Genomic DNA, 15,385 nt, shown 5'->3' on the forward strand with positions numbered 1-15,385 from the left:
CGAATCGATCGATCGATCGTTTTAAAGACTCTACTATCGGTCACTATCGTTGCGAGCAACTATCAAATTTAAACGTTGAGCTTTCTTCATTCATTATCAATCGATCGATGGATCACGCCGAGTATGCGCTCTATTAAACGAGACGCTAAACAAACCTAAAAAATGGAACGGAAAAAAGGAACTGAATCGGAGAAAGGAAATGAAACTGAATCAAAGTAAATGGAAATAAGGCGAAGAAGAAGAAGGTAAAGAAGAAAATAAGGTAGAAAAGAAGAAGAGAAAAAGAGTAAGAGAGAGATCTTTGGGTAGAGCGAGTAGAGGCGAGTAGGTACCTGGATAGTGGCGACAGTGGAATGTACCTGAAGCGGCCGGTTGGATGGTGGATCGGGCCGCCATATCGTCGGGTCGCCTGCGGTGCCAGATAGGCCAACGGCGGTATCGCCTTGTTGTTGTTACTCGGATTGTTGGCGAACTTGACGGTGATCGGCTCGGATGAGCCCTTCGGAACGGTACCGTTTAACTCTTGAATCGCCCTCTCGGCCTCGACCCGCTGGTCGAACCTTATGAAACCGACCCCTTTCGACAATCCTGTCAGTCAATCGGTTCAAGTTATTCATTAGACTATCATTCTTTCACGTTTTTATCGAACGAATAACGGATACCGAAGATACGAGAACTTTGGCAGATTCCTCGTTGACTGTTGAGTGACTATGCGTACATGCGATTCTTGACGTTACGAGAAATCTCTCGATGATTCAAGATCTTCCAACCGAACTGTCGCTACGAGTTTCGTAGGTGTCGCAAAGGCAGGGAATTCGCATTCGCTGATGAATCTGTTCGAACGATGATCGCGGATAATTTTAAGAGATCAAGCGAAGGAAAATGCAAGCTATTATTATTAAGAAAGTATTCGTGAGCTATTGCTTATATTCTATCTATAGAAATAGGTAAAACATTGGAACGCAGTTTACTTGGAAAATCTTGGAATCCTCAAGAAACGCAGTAAGTAAATAACCTTCTATGAAATCCATCAGCTACAAATCGTAATTGTTTAATAGAAACATTTCAATAGCAATCCAATTCGTCGAAGAAAGTTGCCTTTGCATTAACGATACTCGGCGATTTCTAATAAATCGATCGTGAATGCCAGCGAACCTTCTTCTTGTACTTTCCACCCCGTGATCAACGACGAATTCTGTGTAGAATGCAACCAAGTGCATTCGAACGAGTGGCTCGGTGCGCACAGATTCGTTTCTTTACACCGATGTCGTGTGTTCTCGAGTGAGTCGATCATGTTTTCTCTTTGAAGCGATACCCGCGAAGCTGAATGAGTTTGGTAACGCGGCAAAAAGGAGGCGAGAAGGTGTGCGTGTGCGTGTGCGTGTGTGCGCGCGCGTGAGTTTGTGTGTGTCTGTGTTCGTGTGTGCCATGGATCGAGGGCATGGTCGCAAAATCATAATCATAACAAACGACAAAAAGCGTAAAGAAACAAAAATGGCGCTCGGGATTAAAAATTTTGGTCTTGTAGCTGTTGTCGCGGTCACGTGAAAAAAAGCAGCCAATGAGAAAATCAAGAGAAAGTAATATAAAATTAGAAAATTAAATAAGAGAGAACAAGAAGTCACTTATCCTCTATCGATTTCTCTTATTCTTTTGTTTCGCATGGTTGATCGTTCGATCCTCGCGAGAAATTCATTCTCTTACTTCATGTTCTCTCCGTTGCTAATAATAGAAATTTAACTTAATCTTTTATATCGGTGGCAGTCTAAGTAATTGTTTCGCGAGACGAACGAAAACCGAAGCATACGAAGGAAAACAATAGAAGAACAATTTAAAAAAATAGAAAAAAAATTGACTGAAAAACGGCTGCTTTTGTTTGAGCTTCGACGTAATGAGGGAAAAGAAAAAAGAGTTGTATGAGTTACGTACCGGGCAAATAGTCTCCGCCGCCGGTCACAAACTGTCGTACTAAACAGAAACGGAAAAAATCATATCACGTTAAAAGTCAACTGGCAGCATACACGATTCGCTCGCCCCTGATTCGTCTAGGTGGGAGGGTATGTAATAACAAATAACCGGAAGAAAGAATAAAAATTGACGAGAATAAAAGAAAGAAGAAAATAAGAAAAGAAAGTAGTAGAAAGAAAACAAAGGGAGAACGCTTTTTTCTCGAAAAGTATTGAATCTCGTGATCTTGAAATTATGATGAATTCAAATTGGAAGAAAGGAACAAATAAACAGAGCATGAGGTTTCAAATGGATTCAACACTAGGCACAGAGAAAAAAGACGTTCGATCTGGAAAGAAATTTCGACAACGTTGCTCGTATGATATTCACTCTTTCATGATGTCGAATAATCAAAATAATCGGTGTCTGAAGAAACAATAAATCAAAATTGGTCGCAATGAGATGAATAAGGGGCGAGCGATCATTCTGTTAGATGTTTTACGCCTAAAAATTTCTTCGTCCTTAAGTATGTAATGAAGTCTCGTTTTTGTTTGCTTTCTGTTCAAACAGTACTCGAAGATAAACTGAAAAATGCAAAGAAACGAAACGCAACAACAATGAAGAAAAGAAAAGAAAAGGAAGGAAAAGAAAAAAAACAGAAATTGATCGTTCGAATCGAGGATCGCACTGTGGAACGAGTGTAATACAAGCAAGCCAGGAACGAAGGAAGAAACAGAGGTGGGTTCCACGTACGATACGTATCCTAATACCAGTGTCGTAATAAGAAAATAAATAAAATTATGAAGCTATAACGGTAGAACACCAAAAATTAATGACACAGTACGAAATACAGGAACCAAAAGAAGGAACCAAAAAAGAAAAAGAGAGAAACAAAAACAGAACTGATTAATCGTGCGAACGAATCGTGGTAACGAATGTATCAAAATGAAAGGTAACAACTCACAATCAGAGGAACTAACAACGAAAAACGCCAATATGGATATAAAAGAAATGTAACGGTACAGGGTGGTTAGGCCATGAGGCTGTGCGTGAAACTGGGGATGCAAATAGAATGCACTGCTAACAAAAAAGTAAGCTGAGAACGTAAATAACAATAACGAGCGAAAAAAAGACAAAAGAGTATGGAATCAAAAACGAAAATTTGCGATCGTGTGTCCTCTCGAATGATCTCGAATACAAAGTGTTCTTTGTTACTAGCTAAAGAGAAAAATGGACGAGAGAAAAAGAAAGGAAGAAAGTAGCAATCGTTAAACAGATCGGAATGAAAGATGCGTAAACGAGATCACGCAGCTCCGAGACGACATCGACCAACGAAAAGTGTATACAGCGTTCTCGTTCGCTGTCTAAAATTTAATTGAAATATTCGTCACTCGTTCACAACGATCGTGTTCGTTCTCGCTCTGATTGCAGGCGCACCGATCCACCCCACAATACGACTAAAACCCCATGGCCTACTTTTTATAATTCTTCGTCAAATTGTTCACCAAGCTTCCTAACGAATCTCCTAATTGAACGGGCGCGAGTCTGATTCGCGCGGTTTCAATCTACTTTGCTCTTCGAACAAAGCGAAGGGAAACAGCATTTTTCCCTTAGAGCTGCCGAATTCCATGGCCTTCCACAGGGCTGATTACATTCTACTGGCCGATACGATCCTCGTCAGTTGTCAGGTAATTAACAACTTACCGGTGATGTTGTCGCAAAGTATCCGCGATGTGATGATTCTGCCATATGGGTTGAACAGATTCTCCAGGTCTTGTTGCGTCATGTTCTTCGGCAAACCGCTCACGTACAGGTTTGCCCCTTTGATCGCCTCGCTGCTCGGTCTCGCGTACGATACCTGCCAAGGTGAACACTCGTTAATTATACCAACCGATAAAAAAGTAACGCGAGTCAGAATTAGAAAAGTTTGTAGGTAGATGCGTTATACGTGACTCGGAAGGAACTAGAGATAGGAGACACTCTACTTCAATCTTCTTTTTTCAGTGGATTAACATCATGTACGTGGTACGTGAGCGGAACAATTTTATCTGTTCTGGTGGAGTTAATAAATAGCAGATGCGATAGTGTCTTTGAATTCACGCCAGCCTATTTCCATCATCGCCACACCGTCTAATATCATGAATAATCTCGTTCGTATAACATATTTCAAATAATTAGCCTTGACAAAATAATGACTCCAAAGCGCGGCTTCGCGAGAAAACGCAATAACAACAAGCTATTACAGATTTTCGCGAGCCTTTTGTTCCCGAGTTGTGGCTAATTTATTTCTGGCCAAACTATGTAAATGCGTTAATGAAAGGCTCCGTTAGACTGGGATTAAAAGTAGACTCGAGTTCGTGATAGCATATAACCCGTGTAGTACGTATAAATCAGATCATTCGTGGGAACTTTAGCTCGCAAGTCAAGTATTTAATTCCAAATATATATCTAAGGAAATCCTAATAAATAGATAGTTTGGTATGTCTAGAGGTATTTAAGGAGAACGAACCTTGATCGTTTTGTTTTGCAGACGAAGACCGTTGAGCGTGTTTATCGCTTTCTCAGCATCCTCAGGCCGGTGATAGTTAACAAAACCGTAACCTAAACTCTGACCTGTAACAGAAAATAAACCATCATATTAGACTATCGGACACTTAAAAAACGATAGATACGCGTAGATCGATATTTCCGCCTTTTACGATTATTCAAACGTATGATTTAAAGAAAACGCAGAGCTCGCGTACAGTAAACGTGTGTTCGTTCATTGAGTAAACGAGTACGTGACAGCGACGAGTGTTTTTGAAAAACAGGAAACGCAGGCGGTGCAATACGGCCCTGAGAGATCGCGGCGAGGTCGAATATAAAGCGGCAGAGGCTCGAACCAAACGACGCCCCCGCTACTCCGACGCCCGAAATAGCGTCGCGACGTCCACGCACGTGCTCTCCACTAACGCACGGAATTCAGAGACGGGAGTACGCCAGGCGAAATTACGCTGGATTACGCGCACTCGAACGTGCACGGTCAGTCAGCGCAGCGGAAAAATTCGTCGACCAAGATAACGGAAACACGACGTTGCGTAATCGTTCCTTTATTCCTCGGTGAGCTTGCCGAGATTATCGATAAAAATTCGATGGGTTCTTCGACGATGAAAACGTGTGGTGTAGCTCTTCCTCTTCGTACGATTGTTCGAAGGAAAGGAGAACTCTGACTGATTGTTGGTACTTTAAAGAAATATCGTCTGGAGTGACATTACGAGTGTTTAGTATCATGATAAAAATGTAGGAAATCAATGGGCACGTGATGTTTGAAATCGCGATATTTGTATTATTCAACTTGTGACCTAATGATTTATACTGTGTACCGTAGTTGTATCGCGTCTTTACGAGATTGTATTCGATTTGAAAAGGCTTTCAAAGGGGACTGATACAAAATAAACAGGCGCAGACGAATCGATGCCGAATACTCGACCAAGACTAAACACCGTCCCTCGGTAACGTCTAGAAATCGATAAACAAGTGTAGAAAGACGTAACTTCTTCTTATGTTGAACGTTTATCCGTACTATCGTAATAGTAAGTTTCCGCTAAAATTATCACAACAATGAGCAATTGTCTGTTATTCCATCGAACTGGAACAAGGAATTTTCACCAAGTTTCTCAATAACGATCGTTTAGCATCGACCGTGATAACGGATGCAGTGGAAGTTTAACTTACCGGTGAGTTTATCGCGAATCAACTTGCAGCTCTCCACCTCGCCTATGCTCGCAAAGAGGGATCGAATCTCATCCTGTGTCATGCTCTGTGGCAAATAATTTACAATGAGATTCGTCTTGGACTCTTCCTGCGAGGCCTGCCCGAGGGTGGATCCACCATTTTGTTGCACGACTGTGTCCATTCCGTTCGCCATCATTGCAGTCTTCTACCGAGTTCTCTCTAACTACGTACGAAATCTGAAACAAGAAAGCGTCCTTTTATCGTTACGCAACGAATAGCTGATACCTTTCTTTTCAGCTTCTATGTATTTTGCTAAAATAATTTCGTCCTCTATCTCTCGGTACTCTCTTGGGTCAGCATCGATAATGTCAATCGTCTGGCGTCTACCGATCGACGATACCTTCTAAAGCTCTTTATTACAATGCAATCGATCACCTTATTGTTTATTTATCGTGTAAGGAAACAAGTGTGTCATTGGGAACTCGAGAGACAGACAGTGATACTCAACCATTGAAACGTTGTTCGAATATTTTGTAAAATTACAACGATAAATTCCCGGTTTCCATTTGACTACCCGCGGACACTGAATTTCGCATGTACATTTTTTTATTGAAATAATTATCCCAACGATAATATTGATATCTCGCTAGGGGCTTCTCGATAAATTCAACTAACATGTCAAAGTTAGGTTATCGAGGCAACGAGGAAGAACACAGGAAGAAACAGACAAGTATAAACACAGGCTGTCGTTGGAATTTTGAAGGACGTAAAAACGCCTGCTAATCAACACGCTGTAAATGATGCATAAGCTTCTTGCGGCACTGACAATACAAATTCGAAGAGACATAGGTCTTTGCTCATATTAGGTATTTACATGGTAACAAGCATATTTTCGCTAATGAAAACAAAGCATTATAAACAGTTCTTAATACATATATACGAATTGTTCGAATCGATTCGCTTACGACGAAGAATTTTTTTAAGCATTTGAAAAAGGGTTTTTCCTTTTTTTTCTCTATTTTTTTTTTTTTTTTAATTTTTTTTTTCGACACGCTATAACGACACGCAAGGATCATTATCTTTCTCGTAGATTAAATTAAAAGCAACTGGAAAAGATAAGACGCGTGGCACGGTCACGGGCAACTTACGAAAATTCATGGTTCACGCAACTGGATGCTGACGTAATCTGACAATGACTTTCAAAACACAACGTGAAAAGAACAGGCGGAGGTGGTGGTTGGTAGGGACGAGGGTAAGGTCCAATAGAAACGCGGATAATTTAAAGGGGCGACGACCCCCCTTTCTGGTTTAAAGGGCTCGCCTCCCTCGTACCTTCCTCTTCCGCCCTTCCAACCAAACCACCGAACTCGATGCGTTTACAGGGTGTCCAATATCAATCGTACGTCTACCATTCCATTCCCTTTTAAAATTTTGTACACCTTTTTTCCGATTAAACTTCATTATATACCAAATTCTTTCTTCTAATACAACAAATATGATATTTTTAACAAATGTCTAATCAAACGTAACGAAAATGCCGTGGAAACTTAAAAAATGAATAGACGTAGAAACTTAACGTTTAATATTTTCTAGTTCAAAAGGTGCAATGATCTCGTCGAACGATCGTCTATCGATTCCTATTCCAACGTACACGTAAGAAGAATTAAGTAATTTTGATCGAAACACCCGGTATGTGGTCGCACACGCCTCGAGCGAAAGAGACAGAAAGCGAACAAAATAAAAGGAGAAAAAAAAAGGGAAAGAGAGAAAGGGGAATTATACGCGATGGCCGTAGGGTGCCGATGGTGTTCATGGTTAAGGCGAATACACACAGCTGCCACGACATGTATGTATATCAGACCCGGCACGAGCTATCGATGGTGTACATTTTAATTCTCTCTTTCCCTTCCGCCTCCTAGCCTCTGTCAGTCGTTCAACGTAGTCATCAGCTGTCCTTGGAGCCACCCCACGCTGGGAGCCTCTGTGTCTCATGACTGTGGTCACCCCAATCGAACTGACCACGTTCTCTCATGAGATATCTTTTATTATATGTATAGGATAGATAGCTTTTATCGTATGCATCGAATAATGTGCCGTATCAAACACGAGACATGGGAAAGAATAAACTACAACGGCGGACGCCTGTGTTAATTCAAATTTTCTATTCGAAACGCATCGGGCATAGCTTTCCGTGTTACGGTTACAGGGTGTCAAAGACCTCCTGGGAGCCTTTCGAAAGGTTTCCAACAACATTTCCTATTAGGGGAATCGAATCCTCTTGAAGGAAAGAAGCCTAACTCAGGACGAACGTTCCACGAAATTTTAAATCCACGAAACCTATATCGCTACGCTCGTGACTAGTAATTTTACAGAAACCTTATACCAGAAAATTATAAGACTCCAAGAGTCCGCCTATAAATATCACGGTCTCTAATTTTCCAAAAAGATATAACACCGCGTCAGTGGTCGTCGACGCGTTAAGAATAGCAAAACTTTTAGTAGAAGCAAAAGATTGTTCGAAGATAATCCGTAGACTGTTGTGTGTATGGCACAGAATGAACCCCTTCGAAAAGTGTCGACGGTATTCTTCAACAGATTGCTCGGTGGGCTTGATGGTGTTTACGAACGAGGCGAGGAAAAAGGCGCGCTCAGCAGTCGGAGAAAATGTCGGAGCCAGCAGTTATCGTAGCCCCGCATCTTCCGTAGTTATCGATCCACGTTCTCTCTGTCTCTGTTACTCCGATGGCCGGCATCGCGATATTTTAGGACGGCAGAATGGAAGCCGAGAAACCCCATTGTCGGACGAGAAGAACGCATCGAAAAAGTATCGTTCGCCGGTGACTTCGAAACGCGACTCCTGTGCCACCGTCATTATCCGACGACAATGGACGTTATGCATGGATGCATGTACGCATATACGCGCAACCTGGGGTTGTCCGCGGCACAATGCGGAAAGCCACCCCCTTTTGCCAGACTGGGCCTCGCAGAAGTCGATCTCCGTTTACGATCGTCTCTCGGGGAATCGTTCAGCGACAGATAGCCTTTCACGTTTCTTTATCGCTTTTAATTTTAACTCGCAGGTGTTTAAGTATCGTACATCGAATCTAATTTTTTTAAAGACAGAGATTACGAAACGAGATTGAAAATTACGATACCTATGATTACGATTTCATGTACTTTGTAAAGCGCTTAACGATATGGAAAAATTATGCGAAGTATTACGAGTAATTTCTACTTAATGATCCTCGGTGTAATGAACTGCAATTGAAATTAGAGTTCGTACGAAACTTTGCTAAGAGTATAACCTGTTTTTATTACCTTGAAGCTATAGTCTGTCATTTATAATTCGATGTTGTAAATTAAGGAATTAATATACTGTACAAGTTATAAATAATGCAGCTAACAGAGCTAACGAAGAAGCGAGGATTCAGTATCCTTGAGGGGAGGATATCCGGAGATTTCCTCGAAGACAATCTAAATTTCGAACGAAGGTAGCAGGTGGGTCTTGCAGGGGGTTAAAGTTCGATTTTCACGTACGCTTGGCAGATACGATCTTCAGCCGGTGGCCAGGTGGCCATGGCGACGGATCGTGAAAATCGCGTGGCCGGGACCGATCAATACGAGCGCGACTCCTCGGTCCCTGCCTCGCTGGTTCACCCCTCCCTCACCCTTCCTTCTATCTTTCTCGCTCGGTCGTGGTTCGGGAGTTGTCTCCCTCTTTCTCGCTTTCTGTGGTGCGCGCACGAGACCCCTTCCTCTCGCTACAATTCCAAGGGAATCCCCTCCCGCGCTCGCTGACGCCCCTTTCCGCGCGAGAAAGCACACACGCACGCACGCATGTACACGCGAGCCATGCAAAAACGCAGTAGCTCGTCCTGCTATCGGAAAGGAATATGTAGCAGCGGCACACGGCAGAGGGGAAAAGGGTAAAGGCAAGTGGCGGTCATGAGGATGATGGTGGGGCCGAAGCGGCGGACGGGTGGCGTGTAGAAAGAACGACGACGACGAAAGCATGCAGAAAGCAAAGGGTGAGAATGAGAATGTGCCACGAAACTCGCAAGGCACGTGCTCCGAAACCCCTCGAAGAACGAGCTGCTGCACACGCAGCATCCAGCGTATCTCTCACTGACAATGAGATATTTGCGATTAAAGTGGATGGAAGACAAATGAAAATCGGGAAACCCGAGCAAGCGAAGAGAACGAATCTTCAACCCGGCTTACCTGTTTCCACGGTCTTTTCAGGATCCACACCTTTCTATCTTTACGATCGATGCACGCGTAAGCACACGACACACATCCACACAGAAACACAGAAAACACTTTTCTTTATTTTTTCGAGACGCGACACTCTCCGTACTATTTTTTTCCTCTCCGTCTCTCGACGTTTATTCCCTTTTCTCTTCCGAAAGCTCTTTTCGGTCGCACGCGAAACCGAGCAACGTGCAACTGGCCCGTGCTACGCGACTACTCTCGTGGTGCTGATCGATGTATCGCGCCGGTCCCTGGTCTTCTCTCTAACTCTCTCTCTTTACGTGCACCTACTATCACGCTCTCGCACCGCCGCCCGGAACAGAAGGGGAAATCAATGAAAGAAAAGTACGACGCGAGCGCTCGTAAATCGGCATTTATGCTCGCCTCCTGGTCGACGGTCCCTCGGTTTCACTTTGACGAGCACATACGTGTGAGTGTACGTGTATGTGTACGAGCGGCTCTGCCGAAAATTAGTCGCGTTCGATATCGTCGTAAAACGGGATCACCAAATTTCGTATTCGTCGATCGTGATAAAGAAAACGAGGGTTCGGAGGTATACGGTGGGTATGATGTAAACGTACGTGTGTATATGTGCGCGTGCGCGTATCTGTGTATGTATGTGTGTAAAAAAAATAGAATACGATATACGTGTGTATGTATATGCGTGTATATGTGAATGTGTAGAGGGTTACGCGAGACTAGAAATTAAAGCGTTAAACACTATACTAAGGAAACGGAAATAACGATACAACACGGGCGGAGGCTGCCTAGAGACTGGACACGCCAGTCGCGTTCAAGCGGCTTGCACAGCTCGGCGAGCTCGTTCGGTCAACGTCGGCTTGATTCGGTAGCGATCGCGCACCCTCGGCTAAGCTCGTCGCCAGCCCACTATGAACCCCTCGTTTTATTACGTATCTCCTCCTACCGACTCGCGCGTACGCTGCGAGGGGTTGCCGATCGAACTAATAAGAGACGTATGCGCGTTCTTAAATAAACTGTGACCTCCCATCGCCGATCGAACTCTCTGGCCCCTCTAAACATCCTTTTTTTTCACCCCGTCTAGTTTTGCCAAATTTCGAATTTCCACGCTGTATCACGGCATTTAAATTATTTGCAAAGTAAAGCTATAAATCTTTCACGGTTCGCTCTTGAACGCTTACAATCTCGAGAGTCGAGTAGCGCGTCACGATTTTTGTTTATTCTGTCGTTCGGTTTAAAAGTAACACCTGTCACTTTATTTCAATCGCGTCCTGTTAACAAGAGAGTCGACAAAGTACAGACAGTTCACATACAATATTTCAATGTCCCCTCGAGATGTTTGCAGGGGTTTGTTCGTTAGGAAATGTTTGCAACATGGCTCCCCGACATTACGAGGCAGAAGGTATACCGCCCTCCTCCAGCCTCCCTCACCCTGCTTGCATCACCCCTTGCATCAGATCATGACCACCCCTTCACGGATTTTGACCCCCGTCGTCTCGGTGCGCTATCGCGTCGATACAAGAGTACTTTTACCCCTTACGAGGCCGCACTCGATCGGTAGTGAACTCGAAACCATGAATTACATCGTCGAAACTCGCTGGTGGCCATTTGCCAAAGACCATGAAATTGAATCTTTCGAGGAGAACCGACAAGAAGAAAAAAAAAAAAAAAAAGAAAAATCCACGTCCGACAAAACATTACAACTCGTGCGAGAGTCAAAGTCAACGAGGTGAAAAATCTCAAGGATAAAGTCGACGTACTCGGGGAACCTTCTGCCTGATTATCCCACTCCAATTGCTTTACTTTGATTCATCGATCGTCGCTTCCTACGTACGCACTTTCTGCTCGATTTATTTAGAGTTTTGCCGTTTTAGATTTTTGGCATTGTTTTCATCCTTTCCGCTATGAATATTCCAAAAGCGATGCAAGTGGCTGGCCACGAACGCGGGAAAGTAACGAGGAAGAATCCCTGACCTTACCCTGGCTTTATCTCCGCAGATCGAGCGAGGCCAGTCTCGAAAATGACAGTAGGCCAAAATTATGCAGCGCTGACGAAACAAGCCGAGCAACACTTGGCGGTCGTGCCAATAACCGCAAGTTCGTGTTTTCGGAAATTCATTTCCGTTATATTACGTCACTGCGCCAAACGAATCAAACTATTTTGCGAGAACTTCCTGGACACGCATCTGTTTGATGCATCCTCGCCTTGAATCATTTTTAAAGCTATTGCACAAACTTACGAAAATTTAATGACGATTATTCGCCAGTCTTTTTATAAATGTCCGAGAGGTCTCTGCACTTTGCAGCCGGTTAGAAAGAACAGCGAATTGACTCGAAAAAACTCGAGTTACGTTAACCGTTGAATGCTCCAAAAGCACGAGTAATCGGCACACAGCTCGTCGGTGCATGCACCAACTGTCCACCAACCATCCACCACTGAAATTATAAATACATCCACGTATAAACACTATAAATATACACGATGAAGGTATACGGAAAAGCCTGTCTTGACCTCATATCTATGCACTGGAACGACGATAAGCCGTATCATCAATCTACTCGGATTTTTTGATATAATTAGGAACAACGAAAACATCTTGCCTTCATAACGAAAGTACAATTTATACTTTACATCGCTGCCTCTATCAATTTCTCGTTTACAATCACTATCGAGAAACGATCTTTATATTCTCTGGCCTTAACGAATTAAACAAAGAAACGATTTTTTCGATTGACTTCCTGCTTTCGTTGAAACACGAACGATTGACCAGGTTCTTTGCATATTACGTACATGACCGGACCTAACGTTGGCGAAAGAAAGAGAAAGAGGGAGCAAGTCGGTATTGTCTAGCCGCATGAGAAAAGAGGGAACGAAACTGGGACCGGGGTACGGGACTTGCAACAGATGCGAAACGGTATGCAGAAAAAAATAGGGACACGTAGTGGACGCATATGCGAACGCGTTCCATTATGTTCGGTGGCTTTAAAACCGGCCACACGGTGCGACAGGAAGTTGTCACCGCATTACCGTTGGAATTATGAAAGTTTGCCGGCCTCTGATCGCCTTAGCGACAACCAACGGTGAAACAATATTCTGGTCGTTGAACCAAGAGGGAAATTTGTCCTTATTAATGTCTAAAATGGCTTTTTATTCGCTCGTACCACCGGTAGTTTCGATTTGCGCGTAATGTTTTACGAACGTTTCGATAAAGAAACGCGTTACATACAGTTTTCAGCGAGAAAGATTTAATATCCTCCTGTGGAAGAGATCAAAAGCATTTGGAAGAAACATAGATCGTGAATCGTTCGTAGGTACGTGGTTGACGAACGTGAATGAAACAACCCTGTTCTTTCGTTTGGTTATGATCCAGCTGTCGAAGTCTACGTTTTTGGGGTTTGGCCCCACCTTCGTCATCGATCCGCCGATACGGTCGTGTACGAGCATAATTCTACTCAGCTCCACCACGAGAGCAGTAATTCCGTCCGTGAAGTTTTTCTAGGGTCACTGAACTCCCGGTGAGATTCGTCGATAATCCACCAACTTTCCTATTTCTCGACCTATAGACATTCCGTACGGAATAAGTTCGATGCGTGACGAAAACAACTGAAATACGGCAATGAAAGTAACGGAAAGAGCAACGGTAAACGTTGATAAAAATAGTTCCCTAAATACAAAGTTAAATATGCGAGGGGATAAATAATTATAAAGGACGTATAAATAATTCTCAACGACCAAGAGAACGTTTCACCTCTGCTATAGTCGATGGATATACATATTCTGCGTCAGAGGGTCGAACGTTGGTATTATGGTTGAAAACGATAGAAGAGGGATGACGATTTTAACGAGCATCTGCACGAAACAGACGAGCCGACCCCACCTAGGGAAACAGAGGCCGAATGTGGTGAATCGATCAAGCGAGCATGTAATCGCTGTGCTAATTAAGGTGCGATCGATCGATTCGTTGGTGGTCGCGCTTCGGCGTCGCTTCTCCCGCCGTCGTTTCAACGCAATTGCACGCGTCGATCCGTGAATCGTTTCTCTCTCACGAGGCAATGATCGTATCACAGAGTACCCAGGGAAACCTTACTACTCTCCTCGAAGACCACAAAGAGTGATTACGTAAAGTAAACAAATGCTCGTGAAGAGAAAAGAAGCGTCCGGTCATAGCCGGATGATCGAAAAATTCTTTTCGCCTACGATGGTACGCGCCATGGTTTTCATACGTCGTACTGATTAAACGAAGAAAAAGCTATCGGTGCTACCTATGTCATTAACTTAAGCGTCATCGATGTCACGGATGGATGTAAAGCAATGGAAATGAAACGAGGCGGTTAATGAAATTCGACGCTGCAACTCCGTTCAGAGTCTCAGAGAGACTTCAAAGATAGCGATAGAAATAAGTAACATCAAACGAGACAGAACAATTTTCACGGCACCACTCACGTCGAGACCATCGTTTATTCAAAGACCTAGGGTGATGTTTAATAGGAGAGCCACGTTGACTACCTCCATTCCCTATATTGCCGTCGTTTTCGTCCTCGATAACTCGTTAGCAGGATTAGCATAGCTCTGTTTAAACTCGAACGAAGTTTCGATAGATTGCCGCGGTGCGTGGGTACACGCATCCGCAAGGGTGGCGTTGGCAGGATGCTCGGCGTTGTCAACGTTAATACCGTATAAATCTCGGGAAGGGGACGGCGCGTGTGTGACGCGTACGATGCAATCATATTACGTATGATGGACGAAGAGTCGCGAATAGAACGGAGGAAAATCGAGAGAAAAAGAATGACGAATGGACGGAGGGAGAAGAGGCGAGAGAAACAGGGTGAGACAGAGAGGTAGAGAAGCTCCATTGATTGGTTGGTGGTACGGTGGAACGTTGCAGTTGCCCTGGGGGTATATGAACCCCGGCACGGCACTCTCTCTCTCTCTCTCTCTCTCTCTCTCTCTCTCTTTTCGCTCTTCCACCCTCCTTCCTATAGTTTACCCTCGCTACGATTTTACCCCACGGCAAAACGCAGGCGCGTCACATGGACCCAGAAACGATCAATACGAGCTTCCCCAACTAGACCTAGTCTCTCTCCCACTTGCCGCTTTTCTATCCTTCTTTCACAACCATTCGACTCTATCATCCTCCTACTAGGTTCGCAACCCTCGGTCAATCTTTGATATCGTGTTGTTCGCCTGGGAATTTTCATAGAAAAGAACCCGAAAGAAGAGAAGTAACGTACGATGCTTAGACGTTAGAGGAGTCTATGTCTCTTAGCTTCTTCCTTTCCTCGCTCGGTATTTTCATCTTACGTTTCGTTAGAACAATCTGGTTCAGAAATGAAATAGTCTGACGGATCGAAACGAGCGAAATGAAGAAATAAAAGATGGCGAAATTGTAATTTCTCTGGCACAAAAAGGCGGAACGGAAATCGTTGCGGTGAAACATAGGAAAACGGAAGGAAGCGATACTGTAAGATCGTGTTCGCTGAAAACGTTCATTGG

The 15,385-nt window shown here is 43.7% G+C and overlaps 1 protein-coding gene across 9 annotated transcripts in view; it reads right to left on the reverse strand.

The window, feature by feature from the left end:
- LOC126919182 (ELAV-like protein 2) overlaps positions 1-15,385 on the reverse strand; it is a 43,053-nt gene that overhangs the window by 11,025 nt on the left and 16,643 nt on the right. For 4 of the 9 annotated variants that reach the window (XM_050727977.1, XM_050727975.1, XM_050727976.1 and 1 more), the window contains 5 exons: positions 5,662-5,897; positions 4,457-4,560; positions 3,652-3,805; positions 1,930-1,968; positions 333-588 (listed from right to left, as the gene is read on the reverse strand). In XM_050727977.1, the coding sequence (XP_050583934.1) occupies positions 333-588; positions 1,930-1,968; positions 3,652-3,805; positions 4,457-4,560; positions 5,662-5,857 (749 nt within the window). In that variant the 5' untranslated portion in view covers positions 5,858-5,897. Of the gene's footprint in view, positions 1-332; positions 589-1,929; positions 1,969-3,651; positions 3,806-4,456; positions 4,561-5,661; positions 5,898-9,882; position 15,385 lie in introns of those variants that run through there. The other 5 variants (XM_050727978.1, XM_050727971.1, XM_050727980.1 and 2 more) reach the window with 5 other exon arrangements.

Source organism: Bombus affinis, chromosome 8 (genome assembly GCF_024516045.1).
Source record: "Bombus affinis isolate iyBomAffi1 chromosome 8, iyBomAffi1.2, whole genome shotgun sequence".
Lineage (NCBI taxonomy): Eukaryota > Metazoa > Arthropoda > Insecta > Hymenoptera > Apidae > Bombus > Bombus affinis.